Genomic DNA, 15812 nt, shown 5'->3' with positions numbered 1-15812 from the left:
TCAAAAGGAACATAAATGCTTTTCAAAAGAAAATTACAAGAAAAAAAAGAAAATTAGACAACTAAGTTGCAGATCTACTGAAAATAATCCTAAAATAGTATTTTAAAAGAGTCTTCTAAATTTCATTTAAATTACATACTAAGTTACATTAAAGAGTGTTCTGAATTACATTTAGAACACTTACGTAATTTTACATAATTTTTTTTTTTTTGCATTTTACAACTGGCTCTAAGGTAGCACCATATTTAAAGAAGTAAATTAACTTGTGACAAAGGTTATGTCACCTTTAAGGAAAGTCACTATCCATTACCAAAGAGGTGATGATTTTAATATTTTAGGTTATTAAACAAAATCATTCTGGCATCATTAGGAGAATGATTACCTGGGGTGGAGAGTAGAACAAGGTTAGAAGCAGGGGGCCAGTTGGAAGACTATTACAGTCATATACAGGCAACACTAGGGGAGTGTCATTAGAAATGGGGATTTGGTATAGATTTTGGAAATAGAGAACTTGCTGATCAAGGTGCTATTAGAGAATGAAGTAAAGAATCAAAAATGCCTAGGTTTTTGGCCTAAACTCCTGCATATTTAGGGAAAGACTAAGGGTAGAAGAGTTTGAGGAGAGGTGTTGGAATCATGAGTTAGATGCATATTATGTATCCATGTGAAGATAAAGTAGGGATTGAATGTTCTAGTCCAGAGGTGAGAGGAGTTAAGAGATGATGTGGGATACATTATATTAGAGGTGGGGAGTGAAGAAAAGTTCCTTCATTGTAGAATATTCAAGGGGAACTCAGCAATAATGTCTTTTTCAGTGTAGTCCAACTCTAAAAATATCGTTCCTCACTCTCCAGTTCCCATGTCTATCCCCATCCTTTAGGTATTGTTGCTTGGCATGGCTCTAATCCATTATTTCTGGTTAAAAGTTGTAAAGGCTATAAAAGGTCTTGCAGTAATTTAAGAAGATCTAATTGAAATTCATGAATGGCAAGTTACTAAAAAAATATATATATATTTATTGAGGAATGTCCTAGAAAGAGACTAGCTCCTATAAAAATGGCCCCTTGATTCGCATCATTTAGACTTTAGAGGGGGAAAATGAGCGGGTGCGGGGGGGCGGAGTGTAGCAGCAATTCTTTCATGCTTATGAAGAAATATAGAGCATTACTATATAGGAGTGTGCTTGGGGAGCACAAAAGATGTTTTCAGCTTTTTCAAATCCATTTTGGTAGATATATAGGAACTATAGGTTAAGATACTAGAGTGGTTTAAAAGGCTTTGAGGAAGATTTAAAAATACAGTGACCAGAAGGATTGGCAGTGAAAGACATTTTTCCAGCACTGTCACTTAACTAAGGGAAAGTGAAGAAGAGAACACTTTAGTTCTGCGATAATAACTCAAATTTTACTTTCTGAAAACTAACAGATAATTCTGTTATAGACTTTTTTCTTTTTGCCTACATTATTTATACCAGTTGTGTTTAAGTAGCCATTGTTACAGCTTTGTAGTCTTTTGCTCACCTATATATATAAAAGCCTAAGCGATTGTTCAACCGTTTGACCAGTAGCTATGATGCACACTGACCACCAGGGGGCAGACACTCAACGCACAGGCATGGAAACATGGAACAGACTGATGAATCTGGTCCATGGGGTAAGGGGGAGGGTGGGAAGAGATTAACCAAAGCTCTTATATGCATACTAGAGGCCCAGTGCACGGATTCATTCAACGGTGGGGTCCCTCTTCTTGGCCCGCGGGGATTGGGCTGAAACCGGCAGTCCGACATCCCCCAAGGGGTCCCAGATTGCAAGAGGGCACAGGCCAGGCCTAGTATTATAAAAGAACAGCCAAAATAAATCTTAGGTACACTTGGCTGATACCTGTTCAATTACCTGTGCTAGTTCTATACCATAACCATGGATGTTCATTCTTTAAACCAGGTTTATTTCTGACAAAAGAAACTAAAGTAATATGAATAATTAAGTTTTACATGTAATTAATGTTACATTAAACATATATAAGGGATCCAACCTGTGGAAATGTTAATACATTATAGAATCAGTTCTGGGCTTATTTTTTCCCAGGCATGGCTGCTCCAGTGAAATATAACATATGTGTAGTCATTTTGTGTAATCTAGCATTAGAGTCATGATAGGAAGGATTGAACTTTAGGGTGGGAAGGGCCAGAAGAGATATGCATTGTCTGAGATCACATGATTCATTCCTAGGCATTCTGAAGGAAACCGAAAATGTAAATCTCTCCTTAAAAAGCTATAGTGAAGTCATATTTGATGTTCAGGTACTCATAAATTTGCAGAACATTGCTTTTTAATTCAACCCATGAAATATATTCTGTTTGGTCATATAATATTTAGGCAAGAAGTAACCCATCTAAAGATTTCTAGTTTATTTTCCAACCCTTTATAGATAAGACCACATTTTTAAAATAGTTTTTTAATTTGAAAAGTAATGCATGCATATGGTTATCTGTCTATATAAAAACCTAAGCAACCGTTATGACCGGCCAACCAGCTGGTAACTGTGGCATGCACTGACCACCAGGGGGCAGATGCTCAAACAGGAGCTGCCCCCTAGTGGTCAGTGCACTCCCACAGCCAACCTCTAGCGGCCGGCCAACCTCTCTCATGGCCCCTTCCTACCCCCCCCCCCCACCCCCCAACCTGGATGGCCAATTGTTTGCCAGGCCGAGGGACCCCACCCATGCACGAATTCGTGCACCGGGTCTCTAGTTTAACACAAAAAAACACAAAGGAATATACTTTGAAGAGTAATTCTTATCACTCATCTCCAGTCATTCCTAATATGTAATCTCTTTTATACCTGTTTTCATTTGAAAACTTAGAGACTTTTTGGTCAATACATATATATTTTTTTTTCTCCCATTAATTTTGGAGAGGGAGAGAGAAACATCGATTTGTTATTCCACTTATTTATGCATTCATTGGTTGATTCTTGTATGTGCCCTGACCAGGGATCGAACCCACAACCTTGACATATGGGAAGAAACCAACTGCTCTACCCGGCCAGGACCAGTATGTATAGATCTATACCATTTTTATTTGCTGCACCATCTATTCCATTGTTTGAATATATCAAAGATGTATCGTTTATTCATGGACATTTATTTTTCCCCACTGTCTTACTATTATAAATATTAGACGCCCGTTGCACGAAGAGATTCGTGCAATGGGCCTTCCCTTCCCCTGGCTGCCGGCACCGGTTTTCCTCGGGGGCCCAGGCCTTCGCTCTGGCCTGGAGCCTTCCGTCTTTGTGGCTCCAGCCGGAGCCTTCTGTCTTCACTGGGCTCCACCACTTTGCGCCTACATATGCAAATTAACTGTCATCTTTGTTGGGTTAATTTGCATACTCTCCTGATTGGCTGGTGTGCATAACAGGGGGACAGTCAATTTACATGTTTGTTTATTCTTAGGTAAGACTAGAGGCCCAGTGCACAAAAATTTGTGCATTCGGGGGGGGGGGTCCCTCAGCCTGGCCTGTGCCCTCTCGCAGTCTGGGACCCCTCGGGAGATAACAACCTGCTGGCTTAGGCCTGCTCCCGGGTGGCAGAGGGCAGGCCCAGTCCCTAGGTGCAGCCCCTGGTCGGGCTCAGAGCAGGACCGATTGGGGAGTTGGGGCGCCGCCCCCTGTCATGCACAGAGCAGGGCGATTGGGAGGTTGCAATGCCACCCTCAGTCACGCTCAGGGTAGGGCTGATTGGGGGGTTGGGGCACCGTCCCCTGTCACACTCAAGGCAGGGTTGATGGGGAGGTTGCGGTGCCACCCCCTGTCACCCACAGAGCAGGGCCAATCGGGGGTTGGGGCACTGCCCCCTGTCACTCACAGAGCAGGGCCCATCAGGGGTATTGGGGCTCTGTACCCTGTCACGCACAGAGCAGGGCCAATCAGGGGGTTTGGGCGCCGCCCTCTATCACCCATAGAGCAGGGCCTATCATGGGGTTGGGGCGCCACCACTCTCACACTCAGGGCAGGGCGGATGGGGAGGTTATGGCTCTACCCCGTCACACACACAGCAGGGCCCGTGGGGGGGGGGGGGGGGGGGTTGGGGCGCCGCACCCTGTCACCCACAGAGCAGGGCCGATCAGGGGGTTGGGGCGCCGCACCCTGTCACACACAGAGCCGCAGGGCGATCAGGGGGTTTGGGCGCTGCCCCCTGTCACGCTGATCCTGGTGCCGGGAGGCCTCGCGGCTCCGCTGATCCCGGTTCTGGGAGGCATATTACCCTTTTACTATATAGGGTAGAGGCCTGGTGCACGTGTGGGTGCCGGCTGGTTTGCCCTGAAGGGTGTCCTGGATCAGGGTGGGGGTCCCCACTGGGGTGCCTGGCCAGCCTGGGTGAGGGGATGATGGCTATTTGCAGCTGGTCACACATCCTTCAGGGTGGGGGGTCCCCACTGGGGTGCCTGGCCAGCCTGCGTGAGGGGATGATGGCTGTTTGCAGCTGGTCACACACCCTTCAGGGTGGGGGTCCCCACTGGGGTGCCTGGCCAGTCTGGGTGAGGGGCTGAGGGCTGTTTTCAGGCTGGGGGTGACTGAAGCTCCCAACCGCTCCTGTTTTTTCTTTTTTCTTTTTTTATTCTGGGCCAGCTTTAGCTTTGAGGCTTGGCTCCAGCTCTTAGGCTTCCGCTGCTGAAAGTAGGTTTCTGGCCTTTGCTTACAATGTTGCGATCCTGCTGGCTGAAGTCCAGCGGACTAAAGCAGGTTTCTGGGGTTTTGTTTAGCTTCTATATTTGTTACATAGTTGCTTAGAGTTGTAGCTCAGAGGCCTGCAGCTGTAGTCGGGGAATGTTGGAGTCCTCCGTCACTGAAGGAAGCAAGCCTCATGTTAGTTTCAAGCTGCCTGGCTGCCGGCCGCCATCTTGGCTGGCAGTTAATTTGCATATTGCCCTGATTATCCAATGTGAAGGGTAGCGGTCGTACGCCAATTACCATGTTTCTCTATTAGATAGGATGCTTCAGTTGCCCTGGTCAGGCTGGCTCGGTCAGTTGGTCATGGGTTCAATTCCTGGTCAGGGCACATATCTGGGTGGCGGTTTGATCCTTGGTTAGGCACACGTGAGAGGCAACTGATCAGTGTTTCTCTCTCCCTTCTTTCTTTAAAATCAGTAAAAACATCCTTGGGTAAGGATAAAAAAAAATGCCACAGTGACTATCTTTGTACATACATCTGCACACACCTAAGTGCATCTTAAAATAAATTCCTAGGAGAGCTATGTAAGTCCGAAGATACTGGCATTTAAAATTTGACAGCTAGAGTCAGGTTCACATATAATAAAATAAGATCAGTTATGATAATTGTCCTCCGGAGAGAAGAATTGCGTAATTTCCTTCAATAATAAGCCATTCCAGTAAACAGCTTGCTTCACAAATAAAAGGAAAGCAAAACTATTAAAAAGAACTCCCCCTCAAACTTTGTTGTTGTTTTAATTTTTATGTGTTCTGATAGTTATATTTGTCTTGTTTCTGTTCATAATAATGCCTTAGAAAATGTATGTGCCTCACTCTTTTTCCAGAAGTAAGTGCCATTTTTCACATTAACCAATGGATGAAATCTTAACTCTGAATCTATGCTATAGTGTGCATTCTAACCAGTGGGGCTTCTTGTGAAATAGACAATGTTAGCACTGAGCCACCATTAACTACCTAATTCTGTGCATTCAGATCTGAATGTTTTTCTTTGTACGGTGAGATATCAGCAAATATTTGCGTAAGTTCTTCATAAAAATGAGTGCACAAAATAATACTTAGATTAAAGGAACAGACAATATAGTATTTTTATTTAGAATGGTTTTTCATTATGGAGATAGCCTTTTGACTTAATTTTTGTTGTTGTTGTTATCCAACCTTGTGTTTTTGGAATGAAGTTCATTATTGAGAGGATGATAATCTGGATTATATGTATGTATGTATAGTCAGACTGAATCATTGCAAATGCTGCATAACATTTTTATCAAATAATAGCAAAGGGAAAGAAAAACAGCTATAGATGTTTAATAAGGAAAAACTGGCCTATAGAAAATACCAAAGACGTTATTACAATAGCAGAATTTAAGCCAATTTTGTTTTTCAAATTTCATGGACATAGAAAAGAGTTTAGCAATAGTTTTATTTGGATCGTGTAAGTATGGGTGATTTAAAAATTTGTTTTTTAAAGTTGTTTATTTTTCCACAATGAACACGTGAGACCTTGTAATTAAAAAGCCCGTCAATGCTCTTTGAAAAGATAATTCCATATTCCTCCAGTTCCCATTTTCTGTCTTCAGTGTTTTCCTTCATTAACCTCTTATTTTTTTCCTTTGGTTTATTTGCTTTGTTTGCATGGTTCCTTGCTTATGTTTTTTTGTTTTTCCTGATCATGATAGAGCCTGGTGTGAAAAATCAAGGAATTAATTTTCAATAAGATAAATATGATTTACAGCACCTCTGTTTTTCTACCTGTCTTGCATTTGTTAGTTCTTGTTACTAGCTGGAACAAAGCCAATTATCACCATTACGTTTTGGCGGGTAATATTTTATTTTCTAAATTTCATACAATGTTAAGGTAACCATGTGAAAAATGTTATTCTCAGCTGCTGCTAAAGAGGACATAGAAAAGAAGAGGAAAGAATGAGGAAGGACAAAGGCGACCATTAATATTTGAGTTATATTAAATATAAAAATAACTTTTTAAGTACTGTAAAGAAACACAGATTTGGTGACATGTAAATTACTTATAATCCATTCATTGTATCACCATTTTGTAACCAGCATGTCATTTACTACCATTTTTAATGGCTTAGGTATTCTTGGTTGATTCCAAAAAGCTGACTAGTGAAAGAAATAAGTAGAATCCTCTATTTATGAATTATTCTTATGTAGGTCATAATATATTGCTTGAATTCCTGTTCTAAGCTTCTGTGTTTATTAACAATTTTTGAAAAGTGTGTTTCTAATAACAGCCGATAATAACCAGAATGGGAGTGAGTGACTTGTGGCAAATTTTGGAGCCCGTTAAGCAACACATCGACTTGAGTAGTCTTGGTGGGAAAACCATTGCAGTTGATCTGAGCCTCTGGGTGTGTGAATCACAGACAGTCAAAAAAATGATTGGAACTGTCACGAAGCCCCACCTCAGGTACAGTAAAGTTCTTAGAATATAAATGTATGATTACATAAATAGTTGATGTCTTGGTTCTGAGATTTTAAAAGATATTAATGTGTCTAGATCTGCCATCCCTGTATTGATGACTCACAGATTTGTACCTCTTACCTTCTGAACTCCAGACTCACATGCTTAGTTGCCTATTTAACATATCTACTTGGATGTTGCCATGACTAAGCCAGAAATTTGGGAGCCATTCTCTCCCTGTTTTACCTGGCCCAGTGTCCAGTTCCTCAGAAGTCTTGCCAGTTCTACTTTCAAAAGAAACTTTTGTGTTTGTTCATAAACGTTACTTGATGTCCAGAGGCACCACCTCAGTGTATGCCAGCATCATCTCTCATCTATACTGCTGAATGACTTCTTCACCGGCTTCCCTCCCTCAGGTCTTAGCCTCCTCTTCCTCATCCTCCTCCTCCAGACCATTTTCTTTTCTTTTTTTTTTTTTTTTCAACTTTTTTTTTTTTTTTTTTTTATTGCTTAAAGTATTACAAAGGGTATTACATATGTATCCATTTTATCCCCCCGCCCTAGACAGTCCCCTAGCCTCCCCTATCACCCAGTGTCTTATGTCCATTGGTTATGCTTATATGCATGCATACAAGTCCTTTAGTTGATCTCTTACCCCACTACCTCCTGCCCCCCAACCCTCCCCGGCCTTCCCGCTGCAGTTTGACAATCTGTTTGAGGCAGCTCTGCCTCTGTATCTATCAGACCATTTTCCATATAGCAATTAAAATAATCATAAATCTGCCGAAACCGGTTTGGCTCAGTGGATAGAGTGTCGGCCTGCGGACTGAAGGGTCCCAGGTTCGATTCCGGTCAAGGGCATGTACCTGGGTTGCGGGCACATCCCCGGTGGGAGATGTGCAGGAGGCAGCTGATCGATGTTTCTCTCTCATCAATGTTTCTAACTCTCTATCTCTCTCCCTTCCTTTCTGTAAAAAATCAATAAAATATATTAAAAAAAATAATCATAAATCTCCCTTGCTTAAAAACATTCAAAAAACAAACAAAAAAACATTCAGTAGTTTCTCAGTCCCGTGAAAATAAAATAAATGTTATTGCATATAACCTTTTAGGTACTAGTCTAATGTTCTTGCCATTAACGTCATGCTGCTATGTTGACTTTTGCTATCAATATATGAGGATTAATATATGACTAATTTTTGTATTTCAGGAACTTGTTTTTTCGTATCTCACATTTAACACTAATGGATGTAAAACTGGTATTCGTTATGGAAGGGGAACCCCCAAAGCTGAAAGCTGATGTCATAAACAAGAGGAATCAAATTCGGTATGGGCCTTCTGGAAAAACATGGTCTCAGAAAACAGGGAGATCACATTTTAAATCAGTGTTAAGAGAGGTGAGCATTTGGATCTGATTTAATAATTCTTATTGTATTGTATATAGAAGGCCAGTGTGGGTGGAGAAGAGTTTATATTTTGGAGTGAAATTGACCTAAGTTCAAGGCCTGGCTCTCGCATCTTGAAACTCTAAGGTGTTCTGCACGTTTTTAATTTATCTAAAATAAAAATTTCCTATTCTGTGGATGAGGATAGTAATACTTTGCAGGGATGTGCTGAAAATGAGAGAAAATCTACAAATATCTAATATCTAATCAACTAGTTCATAGTAGAGACTTGATACATGTTATCTTTTATGACATCTTTACCACTTAAAGAATTCCCAGAATAGAGATCTCATTAATTCACACTTCACTCATTCAGAATTAATAATAGTTCATGCATTGAACATGCATATTTGACTTTCATTAGGGCTTTGTAATTTTTAAAAGTACTTATTGTTATATTTTAATATATTTACATATTACTTATAAAATATTATATATTTTTATAAAAGTTAAAAAATTATCCATAAAATAAAATATATTATTAAAATAATAGGAAGCTACTATAATTTTGTCTTTTTTCAAATGTATATATTTTTAAAACTTGCCATAATAGTTCATAAATAATTTTTATCTTGGACTTTTCACTTAATATGTCATATCCATATTTCCCTGTTGTTATAATGATTGTGCAACATTTATGAGGCTATGAAATCATTACCCAGGATTGTATATATTGTTTATTTTTCAGCTCTTCCATTATATGTGAAATTATGATGAACATTTTTTGTGTACGTAGTTTTTTCTTGTAATTTGGGATTTTTAAGATAAAATTACCCAAAGTGAGATGAGTAGACCAAAGCTTAGGAATGATTTTATAGCTACTACCAATTACTTTCCACCAGTATAGATATGAGATAAGCAATTTCAGAGCACCCACAAGAACACTGAAGATAGGAGATTTATCTTTGTATTATTTAGTATTCAAAATCAAAGATGTTTCTTTGTTTATGTAATACATGTAAATACATATTTAATATGTATTGGTCTTTTAATGGTGAGGTTAAACATTTAACCTAGTTTTAGTCCCTCTGTGGATAATGGTCTTTGCCCCACTTACCTCTTGAAGTTTTAATTTTGTCGTTGTTGTCCAAGTTCTTTATATATTAAGGATATAAACTTGTTATCATATTTGCTTTTAATTCATATTCCTGTTTTTCTTTTCAATTTTGGTTAAAATTTTTATTTCTTTAAAAGGTATTGCATAAGTTAATAATCATTTTCTCCTGAAATTCTGTTTTTATTCTTAGGTGATTTTTAAAAAAATAGTTTTTAATTAGTGGCTATTCCACCTTAATGACTATCAATAGTTGAAGAAAATATATGTACTGGATTCTAATTATTTCCTCCATAAACAATTACTGAAAATAACCATGGTACACATACTTAGAGCCTTAAATACCTAGAATAAAGCAAAAAGATGTCCATCTCTTTTTTTTTTTTTTTTTTTGAGAAAATTGCTCCATTCTTATTTCTTTATTACAGTAATTGGTGTTCTTAGACATTTTGCTCAGTGTTACCTGCCCATTATTTTCATATTTCTGTACCCTCAGTTACTAGGCCCTACTTCCTCCTACTCCACTGCCAATTTTTAGTTACAAGCACGAAAGGCACAAATTAGTCTTCTTCCAACACCACATCCACCCTCAATGTGACAGGGACTTAGGGTAGGAAAATTTACAACCAGCCTCATCACAAATTTACTGCTGGTTTTTGAAGAGCTGAAATGACAAATGGCACTGGAATCTAAGATAAATTTCAAACTCTTGTTTATACTGAAAGGATATTTCTTATCTAGAGGAAGGTCAAAGCAACTATAGTGTTGCCATAAAATAATACCTGTAACAAAACTTGTCTTCTGAAAAGTATCCTTCTTATCAACATAGTACTTTGTATTTTTGGACCTTGTCCACGTTGGGCAACATCTGGCAGAGGTTTTTCTTATGTAATATGGCATGTAAGTAATTGATCAGTTAAAGCAAAAGAGACGATGTTTACTCTGTCGGTCTCTCCAAACTACAGTGCCCTTGTTTCTTCACCTTACCCAGTATTCCCCAGTAATAGAATTTGAGAATTATACATGACAAGAAAGAATACACTGGGATATAAGACTACACTCTATGCTGCTCAGTTGGGTTAAATTCATAATCCAAAGAAAACTCGGGATTATTTATTCATCAGCAAACTGATAGGAACATTCTGCACAGACACTTGACTTCCTAGGAACACATCAACAGCGGATCCCTCTTTGGTTTCCCACCATTTGTTTCATTATAGGGAAGAGATGATATAAGGAAAAGAAGAGAACTTTAAAGCCTCAAGCCAAATTGCATAATCACCTCATATTACATTGCCAACATCATGTGAGAATTTTTGTAATTTTACAGACGTAAATATTAATGTGATTAATTATTAATCATTTAAAAGATATTTCCAGACTCTTGAGATACTATTAAGCAAGTATCATAATTTGTAAGACACGTAAATAGCACTGTTAATGCATTGTTTGCGAGTAGTTTTTATCGCTCGCTAACAGGTGGCGCAGGCCATTTTTGCTAATTTTTTGTGCAGATGGCAACGTTCAGTAAAATTACTATAACTTTAGTTTGCGTATTTATACGTTACCCGCATTCTACCGCTAGTCTATAAAAAACGTATTAATACGTGTCCCGCGCTCTACTACACTGGTAGAACGTATAAATACGTAAAATGCATAAATACGTTTCCCACATACAATGTGTTAATAACTATAATAATCCTATATAATAAAGAGGTAATATGCAAATTGACCCTCACACCATCACATAAGATGGCCACCCCCATGTGGTCAAAGATGGCCACCACAAGATGGCTGGCAGGGGAGGGCAGTTGGGGGCGACCGGGCCTGCAGGGGAGGGCAGTTGGGGGTGACCGGGCCTGCAGGGGAGGGATGTTGGAGGTGACCGGGCCTGCAGGGGAGGGAAGTTGGGGGCGACTAGGCTGGCAGGGGAGGGCAGTTGGGGGCAATCGGGCCAGCAGGGGAGCAGTTAGGCATCAATCAGGCTGACAGGGGAGTGTTTAGGGAGTGATCAAGCTGGCAGGCAGGTGAGCAGTTGGGTGCCAGCAGTCCCGGATTGTGAGAGGGATATCTGACTGCCGACAGTCAGACATCCCCCAAGGGGTCCCAGATTGGAGAGGGTACAGGCTGGGGTGATGGACAAACCCCCCCCCCCTCCAGTGCACAAATTTTGTGCACCGGGCCTCTAGTCTATAATAATAAAAGCATAATGTGCTAATTAGACCAGACAGCCGAATGACCTTCCAGATGACCTTCTGGACGAAGTCAGGGCTGTGAGGGCTGAGGCAAGCCACTGCGGCTGCGAGGGCTGCGCCCCTTGCTCAAATTTTGTGCATCAGGCCTCTAGTTTGTAATATAGGAAAGTAAGTGAAAAAAATTAGCAATAACAATGTTCTTAGATTTCTTGCATCTGCTTTTTCTTTTCAGTGTCTTGAATTGCTGGAATGCTTAGGAATTCCCTGGGTCCAAGCTGCTGGGGAAGCAGAAGCCATGTGCGCTTACCTCGATGCCAGTGGTTATGTGGATGGCTGCCTCACCAATGATGGGGATGCTTTCCTTTATGGGGCCCGGACTGTTTATAGGAATTTCACTATGAATACCAAGGTATTTTTTTCTTTCTCTTTGTCAGCATTTGTTTTCCAAACTAAATTTTTAAAGGGATTACTAAATGATTAAATGGAAAAAATGCTTATTACTGTTATTAAATATCATTGCCACATAGTTCATTCTCTTTGAAATGTAGATTTCTCTCCCAAGGGTTTGACTTGTTTCATATACTTTAATTTTAAATTAGTTTTAAAAGTATATTATAAAATTGCATATGAAATTTATTGCTTTTATCCCGAATTTCTACTTTTAGTAATGTATCCTCAAAAACACCTCCAAATATGCATGGAGAGGTATGCAAGGATATTATTTCCAGCATTGTCAGTAATTACAAAAATTTGATAAGCAACCCAAATGTCTATGAGAGGGAATGGTTAAATATAGCCATGGTTCTCAGCCTGGGAGATACTGCTAGAAGACATTTTGGTTGTAACTATTCAATGTTGGGAAAGGGAGACTATAGACATTCGGTGGATTGGAGCCAGGAAAGCTAAATCTCTTGCCAGACAATTATGTTATCTGTCTGAAAATGCTTATAGTATCCCCATTGAGAAACACTGCTTCAGAATTGATATAAGAGTAAGCAGTTATTAAAACGGTATGTAATATTAATATTAAAGATACATACATATATTAGTGGGTAAGAAATGTTGCAAAATGTTTCTTTTATATAATCCTGTTTTTACCTAAAATATGCTTAGTAACAAATATTTGTATATGTGTGTAAAAGAAAAGGTATTTTGGAAGAATATGTACCACACTGTTAATAATGTTAACTTTAGAAATTGCAATTACAGGAATGTTTTCTTTCAGTAATATACATTGTAAAGTGTTTAATTTTGTAAGATGAAAATCTGCTTTTGTATACAGAAAACAGTAAAGGGGAAAAAATGAATACTGAAATGTTTAGCCATTTTTGAAACTATGACTTTATTTCCAGATATTAAAGTGTTAGATTCTACGAAGATTCTGGTTATTAGGATAATTTTCCTATTTAAACATCTGGGAATAATTAAATATTTAGAGACACCTTTGACACATTTTTGTAATGGTGTTTAATGTATAAACATTTACATTTTGAAGATTAAATAAATTTGTGCTTTGTTTTAGGACCCCCACGTTGACTGTTATACAATGCCATCTATCAAGAGTAAACTAGGTTTGGATAGAGATGCTCTAGTTGGACTGGCAATACTGCTTGGCTGTGATTATCTTCCAAAGGTACACTGAAATTCACTATTCATAGTGTGGGGGTTTTTTTATTCCTTATGATTTACATAAATATTAATACAGTATTGTTATATGATTAAGAATCTAATTTAGAGTATAATTTTAGGCATAATAAAATCAATAACTAAAATAATCAGCATTTCAAATGGCATTAAAAAGCTGGTTCATTGTGACACTGAAGCTTCTAAATAGGAATAGAATAATAATTATTATCACAGTTTGAATCTCATAAACCATTACTCTAGCTTAAGAATTCACATTCAAGTTTCAACTACCCTTTTAAAGAAATAAAGGAATTATTCTTTTCTTGTGTCATGCTAATGTTAGTTTCTATCAGTATTTTATCTATTTTTTGGTTTTCAGTCTTTAGCTTTCCAGCTGTGCAGACGCTTGGTGTTATTATTATTGTTGCTAGGCTACATGATTATTGGGATAAGCCATTCATCCTTTCGTGCCGCATTCAATGTTGTTCAGAAAACCTTTGATTTATATCTTATAAATTTATATCGTAACAAATAGGTATATTAAGTGAGTGATTAAGAATTATGAGGATAACCCCATTCTTAAATACTATATTTAAAAATACAAAATTACTTGTATTATAGCTCTTATTATGTTGTCCCATTATTATGTCCCTACTGATCATCTCTTCTTACCGAATCCCTCATTATACTATACTGTATACTCTATCCCCAAGAGACATCTAGAGAAGGAGGACATATAATTTTTTTTAGCCAGATCTTAGGAGATAGGAAAAATAGCAGGGAAGTCAAATTATTAACTCTAATTTCTAATTTATGTCATCAGTGACCAGACGGTGAAATCAACTTTTTTTAAACTTATAAGTAAAGGAAGAAGGAAGAATGAAACTTTTAAATAACACACAAAAAAATTATTTTATTATAATTGTAATTCTGAAATAGAAAATTTCTATTTTCCTTATGTAATTATTAAAGCTTAAAGACTAGAAGCAGTCCAATGTTGAATGTAAAAAACCAACTTTATCTACAGTGGTGTTACATTATGCATTAGCCTTAGCTATTTTGAACATTTGTATTCTTCGTAACCCAAACTGCCATATATATTGTTCTTAAAGTTAAAGATTGTTAAGACTATATACTAATACTAGAGGGGTCCCTCCTGCCATTGCTGCTGCACTCACCAGTGGTGAGCCTGGCTCAGGGCTTCTGGCTGAGTGCACTGACCACTAGGGGGCAGCTCCTGCATGGTCAGTGCAGGTCATAGCAACCGGTCGTTCTGCTGTTTGGTCGATTTGCATATTGGCCTTTTATAATATAGGAGGACTAGAGGCCCAGTGCACGACATTCGTGCACTAAGGGGGAAGAGGGTCTCTCAGCCCGCCCTGAGCCTCTCACAGTCCAGGACCCCTTGGGGGATGTCCACCTGCCGGCTTAGGCCCGCTCCCTGCTGACAGTCAGATATTCCCCGAGGGGTCCTTATCGCTGCACTTGCCAGCCTTGAGTCTGGCTTCTGGTTGAGTAGTGCTCCCGCTGTGGGAGCACACTGACCACCAGGGCACAACTCTTGCGTTGAGCGTCTGCCCCTAGTGGTCAGTGCATGTTATAGCGACTGGTTGTTCTGCTGTTCGGTCGATTTGCATATTAGCCTTTTATTATATAGGATGATTTGTCTTCAAAAAATTTAAGATGTAGCTAAGTGCCGATACAAGAAGGGTGATACACAAAATATTTGGCAACTGGTATGCTGATGACATAGGCTTGTGGTTGCCATCTGTTGTGCCATGTGCTACCATTTTAGTAGCAGGATCCTGGTGGGTTGGGAAGGGTATTCAGGTTAGAGGGTTTGCCAGCAGGCACTCAGGATGCTTGAGGAGTATTGTAAAACTGGTATGTCTATTCTAGTGTATATTGGCTAACCAACAGCCTTGCTTATAAAGACATATTCATAAACTTGTATAGTTACTGGAAGCCTCAACTTAAATCAGAAATTGTCATGTGAATTTATGCTTAATGGGTATTAGCTTATTTTAATTTTCTTAACTTAGAACTCTTTTTTGTTCTCTTTTGACATCTGGGTCTTTAAATATTAAATTTCATATCATTAAATAAACATGCTTTTTCCTGATTATAAATATAACATAAAGTTAGCTCAAATAAAAATATTATCCAAATAATTAACAAAGAAAGCTATCGCCCTCTAAAATTCTGTTCTTCCTTCCCCTAAAACAAACGCTATCAGTGGTTTGGTATGTAATTCTCTGACTTTCTTCCTTTGAATAGATTAACAGTATAATTGTTATTTCACTTACATATCTAGATCACACCATAGGCTATTCTGTGGTTTTCAT

The 15812-nt window shown here is 38.8% G+C and overlaps 1 protein-coding gene across 2 annotated transcripts in view; it reads left to right on the top strand.

Moving 5' to 3' along the window:
- GEN1 (GEN1 Holliday junction 5' flap endonuclease) overlaps positions 1-15812 on the top strand; it is a 42534-nt gene that overhangs the window by 3124 nt on the left and 23598 nt on the right. For both annotated transcript variants that reach the window (XR_009448037.1, XM_059660504.1), the window contains exons 2-5: positions 6978-7153; positions 8358-8544; positions 12074-12250; positions 13364-13474. Coding sequence is in view for 1 of the 2 variants with exons in the window: in XM_059660504.1 (XP_059516487.1) it covers positions 6993-7153; positions 8358-8544; positions 12074-12250; positions 13364-13474 (636 nt within the window). In the remaining variant the exon portion in view is untranslated. The remainder of the gene's footprint in view (positions 1-6977; positions 7154-8357; positions 8545-12073; positions 12251-13363; positions 13475-15812) is intronic.

This window comes from Myotis daubentonii, chromosome 12 (assembly GCF_963259705.1).
Source record: "Myotis daubentonii chromosome 12, mMyoDau2.1, whole genome shotgun sequence".
NCBI lineage: Eukaryota > Metazoa > Chordata > Mammalia > Chiroptera > Vespertilionidae > Myotis > Myotis daubentonii.
Note: the sequence above shows the minus strand (reverse complement) of the source record. Positions and strands in the feature narration are given on the sequence as shown.